Source organism: Pseudochaenichthys georgianus, chromosome 11, assembly GCF_902827115.2.
Source record: "Pseudochaenichthys georgianus chromosome 11, fPseGeo1.2, whole genome shotgun sequence".
Lineage (NCBI taxonomy): Eukaryota > Metazoa > Chordata > Actinopteri > Perciformes > Channichthyidae > Pseudochaenichthys > Pseudochaenichthys georgianus.
In genome coordinates, this window is record NC_047513.1 from 21,798,405 (window position 1) to 21,819,298 (window position 20,894).

Here is a 20,894-nt window from a genome sequence, read left to right on the forward strand (position 1 = left end):
GAGTAGGAGTTCAAAAGAGTAAGAGAGGGAACGAACTTTTGATATTTCACTTGGAATTCCTTTCCAAGACTTGCCTGAGGCACCCAGATTGCGAGTCGGCGCGGATCAACAAGGACGCCGTGTTCCAGCGGATGCGCTGTGCCTTGGAGCAAGTCATCGAGATAGTCACAGAGGCTCGGAGCTGCGGGGAGAACAAGATCCTCCCTGCCAGTATCTACAACGGCATCAAGGACTTCAAGGTAGGATCAGGAACTGGATTCAGTATTAGAGGTATTTGTGAAGTTCAGAAATGATTCTCTTGTGGCTTAATGCTCCTGTAGCGTCCGAGGTGTTAGGGCTTCAAAGATAATTCTGTGTGACGAAAACTCAGGGACTTTGTACTTGTGGAGCCTCACAAACACCGTCTCCATTTATTACTTTCAATTCTCTCTCACAACAACTTCAGAACAGCCTGTGCATGCTCAAACACATGCACTCTCACCCCAATGCTCACACTACGTTCTGTTTACAAATCAGTATCAAGAACGGCAGAGACCGATTCAATTCATATCTATAAAAAGAAATACCATGGTTTTAAACAAGTATACTATAGTGGCTCTGTGAGAGGGTTGGTGTGTGGTTGCATCATTAACTTGCTAGCATCACCGTGTTGCAACAGCTTCAAATGTAACTCAGAGAATCAATATGTACTGTAGCACCAGACTTACCTATTTTATCATTTAGTAATAGGGTTTGGTGAGTGACCAAAAATCAACGTCACTATGACTAATGTTCTCCCTCCTCCCTGTGCAGTGGCAAATGAAAGAAAAACAACAAAAAGTGTTGCCAGTGAGATGAAAGCAGAAGAAAGTATGTTAATGAAAGGGCGCAGAGATGCATACTGCTTTTAATAAATGGCTTCGTAGCTCTTAATGGCAGAGTTTAACTAAAAGCTTATGTAAACCTGTCTTCTGAGGACACATAAGCAGAGACAGATAGCTCTTTAAAAGACACTTCTTTGTTGAAAAGATAAGGATGAAACAGACAAAAATGCATTAGCTCTCATCTTTGTGCACTTGAGATTCTGCTTGCAGAATTTATTAGGCACCTTTGATGGCCCAAGGTGCCTTTTAGACTCAACACACATCCCACAATCCTTGTTATTTAATGACAAGGTCAAGTGCAAAACTGGTGATGAGGTAATATATTCGTTTTTTCTCTTGAGGTCATTGTTTAGTAAAACTAACTACATTAATCTTTCAAGCAATCCTTAAAATGCTTCATCGCGTCCTCACTAACGCTAAGAAAGCGGATCACATCGCTCCAGTTCTGAAGTCTTTACACTGGCTTCCTGTGTGTCAAATAATTTATTTCAAGATACTGCTGCTGGTTTATAAAGCTTTGAATGGTCTAGGGCCAAAATACATTTCTGATCTCCTGCTAAATTATGTACTCTCAGGTATTCAGGGACTGGTCTACTTTCTGAGTCAGAACTAAACATGGAGAAGCATCTTTCAGTTATTATGCTCCAAATATCTGGAACCTGCAGGTCTGCTGCAACTCTTAATACTTTTAAATCCAAGCTGAAGACTTTTCTGATTTTAATTGAACTATTCGGTACCACTTTACAATAAGACTACCCTTATAAAGGGTTTACTAATAGTTTGTAATTCATTTATTAATTAGGTTGAGAACACTTTATAAATCATTAATAAGCTTTTATAAGACATGAGATAAACAGGGCAACTGTGACCGGTTGCTTGCCAAATAGTGAGCCCACATTTATCTGTACTGCTAAGCCTTATATTGGCTACTTAGCTGACTTCGTCTTCTTCATCAGCCAGCATCCTTGGTATCTGTTGTTCACAGAGTTGATTCTCGCTAAGTAGCCAATATAAGGCTTAGTCATCTTGCCAAATAGTGAGCCTGTGTTGATGTATGAAAATGTTAGAACTGGTTTATAAATGGTTCTTAATGATTAATAAAGTGTTTACAACCTAATTCATAACCTAATTATAAAACCCTTTATGACTCTTTTATAAGGGTAGTCTTATTGTAAAGTGGTACCAACTATTCATATCTTACGCTGCACTGTAACTTTTATTCATGTCTTTTTTTGTAATGTTTATTTTATTATCTTTGGTTTTTAATGAGTGTTTTTAAATGCCATTTTGAACACTTTGAATTGCCTTGTATTGAAAGGTGCTATGAATAAACTTGCCTTGCCTTGCCTTCTTCAACTCACATCCCTAATTCCCATCTCTCCTCCTGCAGTCCAACGTGGAGGGCCTGCGGGAGAACCTTTACACCCTGTCCCCTCAGAGCATGGGCGGCCAGCTGGAGGCGCTGGTGGAGCGGACCGAGGACTTCACTGACTCGGCCTACACCAGCCACGAGCAGCGGCAGGCCATCCTGGGTCTGTGCCAGCTGGCCCGGCAGGACACTCAGCAGCTGGTGCACGCCTGGGTGGAGGCGGTACGTTGGCCAGAGCAGACACGCTGGCAGAGAGACACATACACCTACAGGATTATTCATAAAAACATATGCTACCATATGGAGAAAAATAATAAGTACCTCATCTGTAGGACACTTGTAAAAGAAGTATGATAATAAGATGTAAAATAGAGTTATCCAAGCAAAGAAGAAGAGATGTTAAATGGATTATTGTTGTCAACAATTGCTGGCAGGAATGATGGGGAGTTGGTGATAAACTAAAAGGAAATATTTAATATCTTGTGTGTGTCTTGTAGGCACATGTCAATGTCTGTTTAACACACACAGCATTATACACTGACCCAGACTTCTTCCCCAGCTAACCCAGTTATTCTTTTTACCTACTCACGTTCTTTTCATACATCCCTCGTGGAACAGAGCACATTAACCCAACTGAATAACGTTTTTATGAAGGCTCACTCAGCCGAGGGACAAACATCACATAGTGTTTCTATATCTTGCTGCCATTCAGCACAGTCTCCTTGTCCTTGAAGAACATGAAATATTATGCCACAGTTTCTCATTGTCAACATTGTCGACTGCTGCCACATAATTGTACAGTTGTGCCTCATCTAGCCTGTGCAATTAAAGGTTCATTTGAGAACAGAAAAGACCATCCACTAAATATTTTTGAAATTGCACACACATCTGAATGTGTAAATACTCTTGTGTGTTCTGCACAGTCCAATTTGTGGCCTAGATGCTTGTGGAAAGTTCAGTAAAAATTATAGCTTTTATTCCCATTGGAGCTATCGGTCTAAAATGGTTGTATAATATTGTATTGATATAGTTACTTGTTTCATTACCCAAACCTACATGTTGAAATGTCTGGCTCCTTTTGCATATTCCGAACAAAATCAATAAATTGAATTCCACACCACTCTTTTTCTATTACCACACTCTTCCAGTTAATAATGTAGATGTGTGTGTGGGACTGTAAAACCATATTGGGTCTCATGTTTTATTTCCCTGCTCCTCTCCTTGTCTCACCGGAGCAGCAGTCTGTCCATGCCAAAGAAGCCACAGAGGGCATGGAGGTGGCCATCCTGAAGACATGTCAGAGCCTCAATGACCTCAGACGTGAGGTGAGCTTTCCTCTGTCTCCTGTAGAGTGAGACACAGATATGACATTTCTTCACTAGAAGTTATGCTTTTCAGCTTCCCCGACGTTTCTCTATCAACTCGTGTCATTGTGTCATCTGTGCTTCTCTTCTTTTAACTCAGCCTTTTCAAAATCCACTCTTGTTTATGTCTCTCACTCAACTTTCATTCTCTTCTCCATTACTCCCCATTCTTCTTATTCTTATGCTGATCTCTCATTCCTCCTCCAGCTCCATAAGGTGACTGTCTGTCGTACCACTGACTTGCTCAAAGTTCACGGGGAACATTTGCCTCTGCGGGCTCTCAAAGCAGCAGGAGCCGAAGGAAACCTGGAGGCAGTGGCCGAGTATTCCCGAACCCTCACCGAGCAGAAGGAGCAGCTGGTGGAGGTACTTAGGCCAGAGGAAAGGAATCAGGGAGGTCGGGAGAAGTTTAACAGTAGGGAGGGCCTAGTTGAGGTATTGAAATTGGAAAAAGAGAAAGAACAGTGAAGTTTATATTTGAGTTATTTCATCAATTTATCTTCGTAGGATAAACAAATATGTCTTTAGAGAAAGCTAGTTTCTCCATGAGTTGCAAAGTTGCTACACACACAGTTTCTTGGACTACACTTCTAATCATCAACCGAATGAAAGTCAACATGAGGCTTTGTTGTGCAAACACTGAGCAGGAAAATGCCATGCAGGCTTTGCCATGTCTTTGTTTGTGGCTCTGACAAACTGAATGCACAGTATAGTTTGAAAAGGGACATTGTGTAATGTGAACATTTGAAATAACATTTCTTTTTAGATTATTCTAGAAGATTAGTTTCATAAAAAGGTATACAAAAGGTTTTTTTTTCAGTCTGAAACTTAACAATGCAGACTAAAGATTCACTCACTATTGAAAGCTAAACCACCATTAAAGTGTGGCTTTCTTTTATGCTTCTTTAAATCATACATATTGAAGGGTTTTTGTGTAGATGACCTCAATCCACCTACATTTATGACGATGCAGTCGTTAGGTTACTGCATACAGCTAAATATATATAATTCACCCACTTAGGTGAGATCACCCATGTTTGTGTTTTGCGTTTAGATTTGTTGTAAAGTAGAATATACAGCAAATGTAAACATTTATAAGTGTCTTCAAACCTTTTGGTCACAAATTGGTTCCTCTGTGTCTCTTACTTCAGACATGTCGGCTGCTGTGCCATGTGTCGGGGACAGAGCCCCTGGAGATCACCTGTATACACGCTGAGGAGACCTTCCATGTCATTGGCCCACAGGTAACATTTAGTTTTTGTATGTGTGTGAATTTGACCCCAAATATCTGTTTAAAACACCACACCTTAGTTAGTTTGAAATCGACCCTATTATACAGGTCTACCTTAATTTAACTTAATATCATTCAACACTTTAATTGCATATCAATCAAATCAAACTGGTTACACAGGGGTCTGGGAGTGAAACCACACCTGAGCAATATCCTACTTACACATAGAGGGGAGAGAGAATAGACAAATGATCTCCCGTCTCCTCCACCTGAGAACAGGCTGTCCACCTCGTCCGTCCTCGCTCTGCTAAATCTAATTATGTTTGCTCTTGGAAACCATCCCTGCCAGTAATTATCCAGCAATGTAGAATGTTCTCGTCCTGCGGTGCGAATGTCAGGCCCCCTGTGACCCTGCAGTGATGGCTCCACACCTAAGTTCAAAGGTCAACCAATCAATAACGCTGCAGTGTGAGGCGGCGGCGATGATACGTCTCTGCCTGCCCAGAGTAATGGAGGGGTGGTCCAGAGGGTAATTGGCTATTAAATACTACACTGTGTGTGTGTACATGCAAGTGTGTGCAGTCGCTGTAGTTTTAAACCAGACTTGTTTGCCGATATAATAGTGTTTCATGTGTTTTTAAATCATGACGCAAGCTGGAGTTCAGAAAAGCATATAATGCGTCATGCAATAAAGATATGCTGATCGATAGCATCTAACTTTTTTAGTGAACATCTGATTGAATTGTGTGTTATAAAGCTGTATGATGAGTTGCTATGGTTATTTATATATTTTTAGTCTGGCTTATTTCACTGACATTATTTTTGGCATTAGAGAAGTTACTCTTTATTATATTGACAGCAATATGTAGGAAGTACTAATATTATTGTTATATGTACAGTATTTAAGTTGCTTCTTCTGGGTAAGGTTATTTCCTACCTGCCCATGTTTTGGGGGGGCAGTTTCTAGTATAACAGTATTCAATGTAATGGGTGTAGCAGTAGAACGAAGGCTCTGATGTGAAGCCAGAGAGAGTGAAGACGGTGGTTTAATCTAGCATCCATTATTCCGGTCTGAATGAACGAGGATTCGAAGAGAAGTGTAGCCAACTTATACCCACAGCCAAGAGAAGTTTGAGAATGCAACCCACCAAGAAAAAAAACTTACAAAGCTTTTAGCATTGGTAAAACATTCATATTAGACATATTGATGGCTTGCCTTAGTTGTGGTCTAGTTCCTCTTTTTCCTCAGTAAGTTTGAAAGGGATTGCTTCCAACCTTGTGTTCAACCTCAGAGCAACCCTTTGATTCACTTTTAGATAAAAATCAACGGCTTATTAAATCGAAAATCACCACAGTGAGTTTCCTTGTTCTAGATTCTCTGTCTCTTACTGTGCCTGCATATTTTACGCTGCCATACAAATCAACTTTTAAAATGTTCTCATGCTTCGTTCTTCCCGCTCCCTCTCAGATCATCTCTGCAGCCCAGACGCTGGCCCTCCACCCGTCCAGTAAGATCGCTAAGGAGAACCTGGAGGTGTTCTGCGAGGCGTGGGAGTCTCAGCTCTGTGACATGGCCCTGCTGCTGAGAGAGATCAACGACGTCTTTGAAGGCAGGCGAGGTGCGCTTTCTATTAATGTGTGCGTTTAGGAGGGTCAGCATATACATAAGACTTAGAGTCTTTCAGGAAGACTGAAAAGGGGAAGGCCAAATGTGCTGTCAATGGCATTTTAGCCTGAAAGAAGGAAAGTCTCAGATAAAAGCCTGGGTGAATAATTTTGCACACGCAGAATTTGAACATTTTAAATAGCGAGTTAAAGCAGCGAGCAGCACATGCAAGCACATATCTTATAAAAATGTACCATCATTGACTGTGTGAAGAATTTTGTGAAACGCCATTAAACACCCATGCATTCGTTCTTCTTCTGTTCTCCCTCTCTCCATTCAATATTTATAGTTACCCAAAGTGTTCAAATCATGAATGGCCTCTCAGATGTTATCCTTACTGACACCTGTGTGTTTATTTGCATCTACTTTACATTTGTCCTTGCACACAAAAATGTGTGTTCGTATCAACCTTGTGCTTTCACACACTGTAAGCCTGAGAAATCTCAAAGACGGGGGAAAGATGTTTTTGGCATATTTCCAAGACCTGGAATGTGACTTTCACATAAAACGCAGAAAACATTTGGAAGTGCAGCTCAGCAGGTTGAAAGGATAGTCCTGTAAAGCCTAAATAGTATGTGAAAGTGTTGTATTGACAGTAGAGAGATTGGGTTTTATTGCTCTCTCATGAACTTCCCCGTGAACATCCGTTTATCGTCCTTGTAGTCGGTTAAAATGAACCATGCTGCTCTTTTTTTGTGATGAAAGATGTGCCAAGGATGGATAGTGTTAAAAGCAATTTCAAAGAGAAATAACATGTGATTATTTTTGCTTTATGTTTCTTTTTTTACAGAAAAAAGATCTTATTTGTCACTTCCCAGAGCCGGGGTGAGTTTCTCACACAGCCATCCTCATGAATATTCCAATCATCAAATGGTTAGTAATCCCCTGATTAATGCCACTCTCTTTTCACACAGAAACACACAGCTAACTTGAAGACTGCCAAGGCTGTCAAGTTGGATGCAGAGGTAGCATACATCATACACTCCTCTGGATTTCAGGACAATACATCATGACACGTCCTGTTTCCTGTTCTGACAGCAGTATATTGATCTCCAGGAAACGTTGTGTCACTCGCTTGAGAGATTGATGGTGTTCTAATGCTAATAGGCTGCGATGTTGCTGGGTTGGCAGTTTCTCACATGCTGTACCACACCAGGAAGCGGGATTATGCTGATTATAGAACTTGTTATGGTGTTAACAAATGAAAAGAACCCTCTTTACCAATACAAATCATATTTCAGACTTTCAGACTTTCCTATATTGAATTATTTTGTGTGCTTTCAGGAGCAGAGCAGCATGGCCAAGCTGGGTCTGGAGCTCCGTCTGCTGTCATCAGACGTGGAAACAGAGGTGGAGAAGTGGGAGGAGCAGGAGCACGACATCGTCCGACAGAGCCAGAGCTTGGCTAGCATGGCCTACACCATGTACTTGTTCACCAGGTGACACATCAGCTCTACACATCTCGCAGACACGCACACGTTCCTATTAAACTGTTACATACATTTCAAAGCTCAATACTGAAAAGCCTCTTAAGCATCCACATGAATCTCTTTAGAGGCTTACTGTTAATGAGATTCCCAAGCGCTTAGCTATTGATATTTACCAGTCATAGCTAGAGGTGCTGACACAGTTGACGTGACTATGATTCATTCCCAATGGTTGCAATTCATGATTGTTTGGATGTATTTTGTCCACATCCATCTCTCTAATGCATTGTTCCTTTCCTCATTTTCTGTGTTTCCCATATTGATTCCTCAGAGGGGAGGGGCTGCTGAAAACAACACTCGATCTTTTTCATCAAGCTGAGGTATGTGCGTGCATATCTCTCCTTCTGATTTTTTTTTCTTCCCGTTGTGTCGATGTTGCAAATGAATGCATCTGTTGTTTTATTAAACAGAAGACATACTGTGGCTGGAAGATCAATAGATTAGTAAATGCCATTATCATTTCATTCCCTTGCCCCTTGTGTCTGATAGGGCATGACTAGTCGGACTTATCATTCTGATGGAAAGAGGGTGCTGTGTGCTCATGATAACAAACGGTGCATGGAGGATAGTATCCATTACATTAGGATTATTGCTGATAATGTTCAGTAATTTGTAGAATCAGGGCCCAAAATGTCAGCAAGATTTATTCCATCTGTGGAAAGCTAAGGAGATAAGAGGGGAAAGAGACGGGCTGCAACAGCAGGACAAAGTCATAATATTTACTGTGCTTTTGTTTTGTTTTACTATCAAGAGTTCCTTTCTGGTGGAATTTAAATTAAATAAAGTTTCACTCTGTGTACGTTTTTTTGATTTTTGTATTTTTTCTGATTCCTTTTAAAGGTACTCTCAGAAGAGGGACTCCAGCTGTGCTCATCTTTCCGCACTTTTTCCACTCAGGTATATACACATCAATGCATACATCTCTCTGTTTCTCTTGAACACACACACACACACACACACACACACACACACACACACACACAAATTATTTTGCAATATAAGCCCTCTACAAAAAGTCATTTCAATATGTCCTACTTAAAAAGCGGACAGTTATCTGTTGAGTACAGTTGACTATATTAAACATAATTAAATATATATTTCTGGACACCTTGTGTTCTTGCTTCTCTAATGGAATCTGACAATAGTCTCTTAATAAGAAGCTATAGAAATGGGTTTATAAACAAGTAACAGGAAAAACAACCTTTGTATAGGGAAAACTGCATCTGTATGCAGTCACACACACACACGCACGCGCACGCACACTAGCACCTGGGCCCCCACCCCTTGTTACGCCCCTCTCACACACATACACACTCCTATCACCAATTCTAGCATGCCACGGTGCCAGGTCCGCCTTATAAATCACACAGCGAGAGCAGGAAATGAAGTCTGTCACACACTTTCACCGTCCCCTTTCCCTCTCTGAGTCGCGATCAAACAAACAAATGTCGCCTCGTTGTCTTCCTTCCTCCTGCCCTCCACCAACTACTTCCCCAGGTCCTCCAAGCGTAATTAAACGCTTCTTATTGACAGCCATTAACGACTGCCATTTGTCACTGCTGCGTTGGCGGGGTTGTATGTTTGTGCATGTTTGGAGGGGGCGAGGGTGGGGGGGTTTACTGTCACCGCCCAGGACTAATTCATAATGAGGAGGCCCAGCTTTTCAACTTGCCTCACGCTTTCTGATTAATTACATCAAACACACTGGTGCTAATGGAGTCCCTCAGTCTCACCCTTTTTGTCTCACTTCTTTGGCGCTATGCACTGTTGTAGCACACCTGCGATGCCCTGATTGAAATGATGAGGCTATTTATGCAAATTAGCTCGAGCATTTGTAATTGAGGTTTTATATACTTTTGTCAGTCATGAGTAGTGCTACACTGAATGAAAGAGCTTCTGCTTTTAGGTCGCTAGTGGCATGTAAGTCAATCAATCAATTAATCAATGTTTATTTATATAGCCCAATATCACAAATGTTACATTTGTCTCAGTGGTCTTCACAGTGTGTACAGAATATCAGTATGACAATACGACACCCTCTATCCTTAGACCCTCTGTCCTTAGACCCTCACATCGTACAAGGAAAAACTTCCGGAGAAAACCCACAGTTTAAAGGGAAAAATGGGAGAAACCTCAGGGAGAGCAACAGAGGAGGGATCCCTCTCCCAGGACGGACAGACGTGCAATAGATGCCGTGTGTAAATCGAAAAGATAATACATTTACAACATAGGTTGTCCAAATGTTTGGAAATGCATGTGTCTATAATAAGAAGATGAATCCACGAGGATGTCAGCAATCTTGTGGGAGCCATCAGGGAAGTAGTACGTTCCACACTCCCCGGCCGGGCTAGGCCTTCTCTGCAACCTGTTACCCTCTAATAGAACCTCGAGAGGTCAGAGAGGGGAAAGGTTTTGGATAAAGTTTTAAATATAAGATCTAAGTTTTTAGGATTTAAGTGAAAGAGTAAGAACTAGAATGTATAGGTGAAGAGGCACAATGTATCTACGTCAATGCACCCTTATTAGATTATTTTTATTTTATCACTATAAGCTTTATCAAAAAGGAAGGTCTTAAGCGCACTCTTAAAAAACGGATAGGGTGTCTGCCGCCCGAACACAAACTGGAAGCTGATTCCACAAATGTGGAGCTTGAAAAGAAAAGGCTCTGGCTCCCATTGTACTTTTAGAGACTCTAGGAACAACCAACAACCCTGCATTCTTGGAACGCAATGCCCTAGTAGGACAGTAGGGTATAATGAGTTCTTTAAGGTAAGATGGCGCCTGCCCATTAAGGGCTTTGTAGGCGAGAAGAAGAATTTTAAATTCTATCCTGTGTTCTATAGGGAGCCAGTGTAAGGCAGCCAGAACAGGAGTAATGTGGTCCCTTTTCCTAACTCTGGTCAGTACACGAGCCGCAGCATTTTGAATCAGCTGAAGCGACTTGACTGACTTCTTGGTACACCCTAATAATAAAGAGTAAGTGAAGTAGATTGATGCCCCCGTGACTAAAATCAAGGGATTAACCCAGCTGGATCACAGACTTAAGCAGTAGATCATGACCTGGCTGTTGCTGATGGATTATATCCAGCTACACTAAATTAACATTTATTACACCCTCCTTTTCTGATGCTTGGTTGAACAACAGCACTGTAAATCCAGTCCAGTAGGTCTATAAATGGCTGCACGTATTAACCCAATGTCCCTGGATAAACCATCATAAACCATCTTTGCTGTCACGAAATAAATCTCTTCCTTTTCCCTGTGTTTCTCCCGTTCCAGCTGGTTGATGAGGAAAAGTCTGTGGTGATGACAGAGATGGAGAAAGTGGTGGCTTTCTGCCAACAACTGCAGATGGGGGGCAAGACTCCTGAACAGGGCAAGACTGCCACCTTCCAGAAGGTACTCATACTACCTTGTGTGTCTCCATCTTGTCTTGTTTGTTTCTGTGAAAGCTTTTTTAGAAAAAATGAATTAATGGCTTGTTTTTGCCTGTGAGTCTGTTTTGTTAAGTATACATCAAATTACTAACATCACACAAAGTCCAGAGCAGGCGCTAGTTTTTTTACTTAAAGGGATAATTAGCTTCAAAAAGCATCAAAACTAAATCCCGGACAATAGAACGGTATCAATGAAGCACTGAGTGAGCACACAATAGGGCATGACTAACTGCGTTACTTCATTACTGGCTACGGCTTAATATTTGAGTGATCTGCAAGTAACACCATTATCGAACACAGAGCACTGGATTAATGAGTGTCTGCGAAAATTAATGAGCATCTTGGGCAGGGATGAGCCAACTCAGGTCACCTTGCAATAAAGGTCTGAATCAAAAGGATGGGATGAAGAATAGCGTGTCCTCTGCTGATTAATGAGCGTCTCTTTGATATGTATTGACTCCCATTTCTCTGTCTCTCCCTCCTGATGTTCACTTTATAATTTGTCACTAATGGGAGAGCGTCTGTCTGCCTGCCTGCCTGCCTGCCTGCCTGCCTGCCTGCCTGTCTGTCTGTCTGTCTGAGAGCACTGATCAGAAAAGTGTGTGTGGTTGATAGACTGCTGTGTGTACGCTCTTGTGCATTTGTTTTCAATGCATGTCCATTCTAGTTCTTTATATTTTATATATTTTAATATTTTCTTTTTTTGTCGATAGGTGGACTCATCCATTCAGGCAACCAGAGGTATCTTGACCGTGGTGCTTTATCTCCTCCCATTCTGCAACAAGCTCAACAAAAAGGTGATTAAACAGGACTCCGTAACTGAATAACTGGCACTTGTAGTGTTTTGGCAAGTTCACATTTATGAAGCAAAACATATGATTACACTTTTATTGGCCTCTTCGGGGCAGAGGAAACAAACTGTGAACATAACGTGGACATATAATGAATCATTAGTGGCTTGAAAGTTTATAAAAAACGGCATTTGCTAAGTAAAGAAAAAGTTGAGTAATATCCTCCTAAAAAGAGATTAAAGTCATACTCCCTCTGTGTTGTAATCCAAGTTTCTCTGTGCTTTGTTTACAAAGCCAGCCGCACATTAGATGATTGAAGCTTATATCAGACCCCCGGCTCACCCTCAAGATAGCAATGTTAGCTTTGTCAGCAATGTTAGCACTGTAAGTGATGATGGCACCGTTAGCTGCCAGCTGCCAGCTCAGCCATCGCCGTGTTGAGAGATGTGTGGAGGCAATCCCTTAATCATAGATATGCTCTGAATTCTGTAAATATTACCCTTAAGAAGATTTAGTTTAATAGCTCAAAGTGTCTGCTTACATTTTTGCACTTGTCGAAAAACAGCATAACATCAGATAAGGAAAATATAAGGTTAACACTTTTAAAAGATTGCAAGTTCCTACGTTTTTTTACTATTTCCTCTCGATGTTGTCTGTTTGCAGTACAAGTCAGAGAGGAGTAGCCTGGGTTCCCCGCAGGACTGGAGAGAAAGGCAGGATGCATCCACACCTGTCAAAGAGGAGGGGGCTCTCCACATCAAGAACAGCAATAGCTTTGGTGTCAAATGTTTGGAGCAGCACATTGCCGGTTTAAACATCCTGGAGAGCAAATAATCCTTTGTTCACTATCCTCCATTGGAGCAGCACATAGCGAACATCATCTTTCTGGAGAACAGGTGATCCAGAAAATTACTTCACTCCCCTCATCTTCATGCACCCCTAAAGAGTGGGTTAAAGCAGCGTGTGAAGATGGTAGCCTCGGCTCAGCAGCTTGCATTTGCTGTCTGGATGATGAAGTGGAAGGCAGATTCAAGCTCAATGTGCTCAGGGGCAGTTTTAACCAGAAGATCAGTTCCACCCCAGTCCACAAGATGGAGACAATCAGCTATGACTTTTGCAGCGAGCCTCCTTCAAGAGAGAGAATTCTGACACAACCTGATTTTTGAGTCACTTTTATCACTTCTCTGAATATTGAGGTGATAAACTGATCAAAAATCAGAAAAAGAGCTCCTCTTAATGCTCAGCCATACATCTGTCTTCACTATGTGCCTCTGTGTAACAAGCCTATTTGCTTAGTGGTGTACTGTAAACGTGTTGCACATGTTAGCCAAATTGAGGGTAAAAAAACAAAAAAAGTTACCAGCTTAAAACCTATGCGTAAAACCCATCGTGCATGACGCCACCAAACCCTTGTGTTTGAGTCTCTTATGGTCTATGTGTTAAAGCTTTTTAATGTTAACACTTGTGTAGTATGAAACAGTGATACATTTGTCTTTGAACACTGGCATTCTACTCATCTCACTTGGATTAATGCATATTTTGAAGTCAACCACACCGTATGATTAAAGGTTTATTTCCATACAGTTTGCCATGGAACGTTAGCAACAAAATCAGTCTTTAATGCCAAATATGAGTGTCCTCATAAAGACGCTGTGATCTACAGCTTGCTACTAGTGTGAAATATAAAGCTCTTACACCTCAGTGTTCATCACTGGAGAACTATTTGATTTGGTCCTGGCTTCTCCAAATCAGATGAAGATAAAGTTCATCAATAAGATGCTTTGGGGATGTCAGGATCTTACTTTACACTGTCCTTTTATGAAATCCTATCATTAGTATAGTCAGACATTGTTTTTCTCACTAAAGAAAAGAAAGATCATTAGAACTGGCACCTGTGTCAAATGGAGCCTTGAAGTGTACTTGTTATGAAGACTATTGTGAAGCTGCCTGGTTGGCCAATATGTATTAAATGGTAAATGGTATGTATAATATGGTACATGAAGCATAGATATGTATATATATATATATATATACACAGTATGTATCCTAAGTTAATGACTTTGGTATAAGGTGATGGTGTGATAATGACAGAGATGAATAACATACAATAAGCTTTAGATGCTTTGTACGGTGTGAGAGCAGCTAAGGATGCTGGGTATTGTAGTACAGCTACAGATGTGAAGAAATCTAGTTTTGGACCATTTATTCTTTTGACAATTGAAAGGTTAATAAAAGTGACACATACAAAAATAAACAATATTTTTCTTAAATTACTGTTGTTTTTTGTTTAATGACATTCTAGAAAAATAATTAAACCCAAGTATATATGTTTCTGGTATTATACAAACAGAATTCAAGTACTTTGTCATGCTTTCCTCTTATCTTTTCAAACTTGAAAAAAACAAGTTAAACACAGAGTGCCTTCTGAAACATAAGAAAACAATAAGAGTAAAGAGGCACAGTGCGAAGCTTGCATTAAATGCAGTACTCCTTTTGACCACATGCGAGTCTCTTTCCAGGCTTCCCCCTCAGTCTTTACCCAACCCGGCAACACTGACAGAGCGGTTTAACTTAAATAAGTAGAACTCTTTCATGATGGTGGAGATTCGGCAACAGAACGTTTGGAGACGATGCTCTCGAACTCCTCTCTGCTCAGAAGATTCTCTGTGATGGTCTTGCTCTCGTCAAACTTTGGCAAGATGACAGCGATGTATCCATCAGTGAAGGGCTGTTCACGTTGGACAGACAAAGCATTTATAAACATTTGTTTGATAAGATAAAATGAAACTTCAAAGATTGTGGAAGAGGAACTATTATTTTGCAGTCATTAACAATATAGACAGAGAAAACTAAATATTCATAATGTATTTTTTGACATTGTGTAATTCAAGAGGGCAAATACACAATTAGACTGGACAATAAACATGGTATCCAGATATGCACATGAGATGATTTTACAGTTACAAATGTATATTTACCTTTTTCAGCAAGAGAGAGGGTGTTTTTAAAATACTCTCGTTGACCTCCAGAAGACGGCCTCGGATGCAGCTAAAAAGATGATGATTTGTGTGACTTATCATGAAATGCATGTGAAATATATGCCTAGAAAAACAAACTATTATCTTACCTGTAGATTGTGTATTCAGTTTCATCTGTGCATGTTATTCTACACAAAGGTGCAAAATCAGTAACGAACTGACCCCCCTATGATGGGAAAAAAAGATTAGGAGGCATTTAAGGCCAAGCTGAACAATGTTGAGGGTTAGCTACACAAGCAGAAATAAATGCATGTAAATCCAAATCATCTGTAGCTTTATAAAGTATTTTTGAATGTACCCGCTTGGACTTCCCAGACACTTTATTGTTCAGCCGACTGCAGCCGTCACTGATCTGGTAGTTGATGCTTTTGATTGACCGCCCATCCTGAAGGATTGGGTGAGTCTCGGCTAACGTGATAACACACAGTCTGCAGAGAAGAAACACAAGTTAACAATATTATTGAATGTAAGTCATTTTTAATAAGTATGAGTGAATACAGTTGAAGATAGTTTGAGACAGGATATGGTATGAGTTTGTTGCAACAGCTCATAATAGTGGACGACTAGAACTGTTAAAACCCTTATATTTTTGGAGGACTTCACTATTTGGAAACCTTTCATGTTGTTGATGTTTATTTGGTGTGCCATTAATGGATATTTATAGAAGTTGTTTCTGGTGTTGAAGTCCCCCATAAAACAATATTTGAGGAAACTCCTCAAATAATTGAATTCCAACACAAAAAGGCTCACGCCACATTGATACAATAAAACATAGTCTCTTCAAAAAAATGAACAATTAAGTCGTGTTTTTCCTAGGATTTTAAGTGTATTATTATTACTTGTTTTGCAATTATCTCCACCATGTGTGGATTTCACAACAACACCACCCCATAAAAACACTATGCAATATCATGAAAACAATATATTATTCTTCTTAAAGGTCCCATGTCATGCTTTTCCGGTTATTGTCCCCTGTGTGTTATTAAGGTTTTTACACATGTAAACGGTCTGCAGAGTCACAAACCTTCAAAGTACACCCTAGAGGTTTCTCAATACTCAAATTTCCCCTCCTCGACTCCTCCGGTAGTGACCCGGAAATGAATTTCAGCGCGCCATGTTGAAGGACATCTTATTTCTCTAAATGCACTTCGAGGACCGAGCATCAAGCGTCGAGGAGGCTCTCTGGAGGAGCTCTAACCGAGGAGACACTGATGCATCCTCCACGGCTCCTCCACGGATGCATTTCCGGGAACGTTGGAGGCGTGACACACGGCCAGACTTATCTCAGCCAATGACAGCTCTGCATGCATCCCTTGGGTATTATATTAGTAACTGCTTTCATCGCAACGCGATGTTTACATTGAGAACAGCTGTGAGGTCCGTGCAGAAAGCAGAGCAGTGTGTAAAATATATATCACTCAGTATAACAGGCCTACATTACTCTCTGTATTTGTATGCTGTAGTTTAGTAGATATCTACAAACAAAGACCATTTAGTGCTTCACATAATAAAATACACAACGGCTGTAGCCTGATTATGCTTTAGGAGCTGTAGGTGTGTGTGGTACAGTGTGTAGGTGTGTGTGTGGTACAGTGTGTAGGTGTGTGTGTGGTACAGTGCGTAGATGCGGCGGACAGACGGGTCTCAGTTGGTTTGGTGTCCTATGGTTACTTTTAATACTTGTACAACTTTTGGCCCGTAATTTAAATTCCCCATTTCAGCGACCAGAGAGGGGGGGGGGGGGGGGATATATATCCAGTCTCTGATTGTGTTACGTTATTATGAGAGTGCTCTCATACTTGTTTGATTCTGAAATTGTATATATTTATATAAATATATGTGTGTGTATATGTCCGCATCTGTAGCCTGTTATTGTCTCATTATACCGCACTGTGAATGAATTCAAAGTAAATATATAAGTCATCATGAACACATCTGTCCATCAGACAGATGTGTTCATGATGACGTCTCCTTAAAATGACCGCTCAGGGGAGAGGAGTTCTCATTTCTCTAACCGCCTGCTGCTTCCACTCCTCTCTCCTCGGTTCCCCTCCTCAGTCCTCCGCTCGCATCTCCTGTGGGCGGCACCAACTCTTGAGGAGGGGAGTCGAGGATAGGAGTCGAGGAGGGGAAATTTGAGTATTGAGAAACCTCTCCTGTAGCGAGTAGGGATGGGTACCGAGCCCCGGTATTAAACGGGCCCCGGGGCTGAATTATTAAAGACCGTGGTACCGTTAAGCTCCGACGTTATCGGTCTATTTATCGGTACTGGGGACATGTCAAAAATATATGTATTATTTCTACACATTATATTGCAGTTTTAGTGTCGCCAACTCCGTTTCTAATATGCAAAAAGACTGCAAAATGCGTCTATGATTATTTTTAGTATTTTCGATCTTTCCAATACAGACGAGATCTCTCTCCCCTGCCTGCTTGCGAGGGGGCGGGGCAACACACACACACACACGATGGTGGAGAAAACGCGCTCCGAGGTGTGGTTAAACTTTACTTATCTCGATGTGGACAATACTCGTTACCAATAGTGCAATAAGAGTTTAGCATGTAAGGGCGGTAACACGAGCAATTTGTCGAAACATCTCGCAAAAGTGCACCACATTCAGACGGAGGAATGCACCGGGTTCGACTGTCTTTCTAGCAGCTCTGTAGCCCCATCCACGTGTAGTTTTTCCACCTCAGGTATGTTATGTATGCTAGCAGCAACACACAGAGTTAACTACATTATACAATAATGGGTTAATGATTAGAGGTAACTGAGTTATTTATTTTGTTAAAGTTTCAGCTATTCTGTCTACAGTTCTTTCAGATTATTTAATACGATTTGTTAAAAACATTGTTGTTTCTTTTTGATGTGAAATATTATGTATTCAATTTAAATAAAAAGCAATGTTAGTTTAGTTCACAATTTGTTAAGTTAATTTACCTTGTTTTTTTCTCCAAAAGAACCGAAAAGAGTACCGTTAAAAGACCGGATCGATAAGCGGTATCGATAAAAGTAGTAGTACCATTAAAACCTTAACGATACCCATCCCTAGTAGGGAGTAAAACTCTAACACAGAAAAGACCTGTCTATGCTGCCCCAAAACAACTCGTTGGAGATTTTTCTTTTTCCATTGTTTTCTTCCTGGGTACAGTGATGTGCCCATACCCAAATTCCTCACACACACACTCAATCTTTTCTCAGATGCAGCTCCGCCGATTTCTCCTCCCTGAGACGGCGGGTGGAGGCTGTGAGTCGGTGTGAGCACACAAACTCCTACAGGTGTGTGTGTGTGTGTGTGTGTGTGTGTGTGTGTGTGTGTGTGTGTGTGTGTGTGTGTGTGTGTGTGTGTGTGTGTGTGTGTGTGTGTGTGTGTGTGTGTGTGTGTGGTGTGTGTGTGTGTGTGTGTGTGTGTGTGTGTGTGTGTGTGTGTGTGTGTGTGTGTGTGTGTGTGTGTGTGTGTGTTCGGGCCGGGTCTCGCAGGCGGCCACTGGGCTCACAGGGAGGGGGGGGGGGGGCTCCAGAGCTTCGGAGCTCCAACAAGCCGTTTAGGACAGAGTGAATACTAGTGCTGGAGCGACGCGTCGACGACTTCAAAATATCGTCAACGACATATTTCCGCGTCGACGCGTCGCTACACACACGTGGGTGTGTAAACAAAGCAACAAGCAGTTCGCAATCGCACTTCAAACACAATGGAGACTGAAACGGCTACCACCTCCTCACAGGATTGCGCACGAAGCCCTCAAACGAAAACATCTCGCCCTAGGTCTTCAAAAGCATGGGAATATTTTAAAGTTAGTCCAAAACGCAAAGATATTGTCATTTGCAGTCTTTGCCAAATGGAGTTGGCATATCACACAAGCACAACGGCTATGTTGGAACATTTAAAGCGGCAGCTAGCTGTGGTGGCTACCATTAGCAGCTAGCATTTGCTCTCCGATTTTTACATAAAAATGGAATTATGGATTATAAATTCAATCATTTTTTTATACATAGACGTTAAAAACCTATGGATTAACCGATTCAGCCGCGTTTTTTCTCATTTTAATGCCATTGAACACGTCTTTTGATCAGATTGACAGCTACGTGGTGAGACGATCTCCCTAGAAGCTCTGTAAAGGTACGTGTTGTGATGACTGTATTTGCTTCCCCTGTCGCGAGTCCGGATCACTCAGTGATGATACTATATACCTACATAATCTGTGGAGTCTCAGCTTTAATCGGATATCTTGTATGTGCAGCTACGATGAGTAATAAGGGTACTTTTATCTTGAGTTCTGTGCCAATGTCCGTTAGCATTTTCCGCTCATGGGTCATTTAGATGCTTTTTATGAGACTTGTGTTTTGTTTTGGTAAACATGGTTTGTATCGGCAGTTAGCTGAGATTATTTCCGTTAATCTGGTATAACACATTAATAGTTTGTTAAATATTAAGATCCCCTGAGACACAGTATTGTGAAAAAAAAAAATGTTTACATGACGTTTTTTATGAATTGAACAACAGAAAAATAATCGTTAGATTAGTCGACTAATCGATCAAATAATCGCCCGATTAATCGTTTTCGAAATAATCGTTTCCCCCCAGCACTAGTGAATACACATACTATACAGAGATGCTGTATGAGAAACCAATGAGATTTTCGAAAATTGTACAATATAAATCTATTTTAGTATACCTCAACAATGGAATTATGATCAGTAGAAATGGCCATGACATGGGACCTTTAAGACTGTAAACCTTTTGGTGCACATTTCTGTTTCACACTACCTCTTTTTAAACCTGCACAGCTCTCCACTTTAAATTATATTTCACTTTGCTCAGTGTTTTGCATATGTATGTGTGTGTTAATTATTGACTGTATTTTAACAATGAACAATATTTTTTATATTAGTGCTATTTTTTTATCCTTTAAAAATAAAAAGTGTTCTTTTTGTGTTTATGTTTGTACCATTTACACCAAAGCTAATTCCTCGTGTCTTAACATAAAAGGTAATGAAACCAATTATAAGTCAGCCATGATACCCCTGTTACCTTACCTGTTTGAATGCTGTAGGATGCAATGGTCCTCACACGGGTTCCCCTTCATATCTAAATAAAACAACAACACATTTAACTTGTAAATATTGGTAATATAATCAAAAACATGTTTACTCTGCCTGAGGTTTGAAGTCCAACTAACGTTAGCTCAGTTAGCCACCGCATGGCTAACTGTAACATTTATATTTACCTGCTCTGTACCAGCGTGTGTAATATCGGTCGATAACTGACGGCGCCGTCGCTTCAGTATCTTTCTGCTCCAAGCAGTCCATCAAAACGATTCACAATACAGGTATTAGTAAGAAAATAATACTTAATTTACACCAATACCTATGTTTCTCAACTACTATGCTTGACGGACAACTAATTGTGTGACACCAAGTGGTCCGTCGCCGAAGAAGTCCGACGTTTTTTGAGCGAAAAGGTTCCGGAGAAGCTAGGGTTTTGGGAATTTGGGAGGTCAATTTGACACTTTAGAAAATTACAATTCACAAAGTACATTTTCATCACAGCATCACTGGTACTTTTGAAAATGGAAGCATGGAGATACTGGTTATGTAAACAATTGAATAATTTCGTTAATCCAAACTGGACCTGAATCTCGATCTA

General features: G+C 40.8%; 2 protein-coding genes across 5 annotated transcripts in view; one reads left to right on the top strand and one right to left on the bottom strand.

The window, feature by feature from the left end:
• Positions 1-14,481, top strand: part of ctnnal1 (catenin (cadherin-associated protein), alpha-like 1) — a 49,273-nt gene extending 34,792 nt beyond the window's left edge. For 2 of the 4 annotated variants that reach the window (XM_034094429.2, XM_071204859.1), the window contains 14 exons: positions 69-239; positions 2,254-2,454; positions 3,471-3,557; positions 3,804-3,962; positions 4,748-4,840; positions 6,296-6,446; positions 7,284-7,318; positions 7,408-7,458; positions 7,778-7,932; positions 8,252-8,300; positions 8,821-8,877; positions 11,260-11,379; positions 12,131-12,214; positions 12,872-14,481. In XM_034094429.2, coding sequence (XP_033950320.1) covers positions 69-239; positions 2,254-2,454; positions 3,471-3,557; positions 3,804-3,962; positions 4,748-4,840; positions 6,296-6,446; positions 7,284-7,318; positions 7,408-7,458; positions 7,778-7,932; positions 8,252-8,300; positions 8,821-8,877; positions 11,260-11,379; positions 12,131-12,214; positions 12,872-13,042 — 1,584 coding nt within the window. In that variant the 3' untranslated portion in view covers positions 13,043-14,481. Of the gene's footprint in view, positions 1-68; positions 240-2,253; positions 2,455-3,470; positions 3,558-3,803; positions 3,963-4,747; positions 4,841-6,295; positions 6,447-7,283; positions 7,367-7,407; positions 7,459-7,777; positions 7,933-8,251; positions 8,301-8,820; positions 8,878-11,259; positions 11,380-12,130; positions 12,215-12,871 lie in introns of all 4 variants that reach the window. The other 2 variants (XM_034094431.2, XM_034094430.2) reach the window with 2 other exon arrangements.
• Positions 14,479-20,686, bottom strand: abitram (actin binding transcription modulator). Its single transcript, XM_034094434.2, has 6 exons — positions 20,476-20,686; positions 20,285-20,336; positions 15,545-15,674; positions 15,336-15,412; positions 15,187-15,256; positions 14,479-14,936 (listed from the first exon to the last, which is right to left on the bottom strand). The coding sequence occupies exons 1-6, from the start codon at positions 20,555-20,557 to the stop codon at positions 14,799-14,801; spliced, it is 549 nt and encodes a 182-aa protein (XP_033950325.1). The 5' UTR covers positions 20,558-20,686; the 3' UTR covers positions 14,479-14,798.
• Positions 20,687-20,894: the final 208 nt, after the last annotated feature.

Coding starts and splice junctions, on each gene's coding strand:
- abitram (XM_034094434.2), bottom strand. CDS start 20,557: ATGGACTGCTTGGAGCAGAAAGATACTGAAGCGACGGCGCCGTCAGTT. Junction 20,337..20,475: donor CACACGCTGGTACAGAGCAG/GTAAATATAAAT, acceptor TGTTTTATTTAG/ATATGAAGGGGAACCCGTGT. Junction 15,257..15,335: donor ACTGAATACACAATCTACAG/GTAAGATAATAG, acceptor TCATCTTTTTAG/CTGCATCCGAGGCCGTCTTC.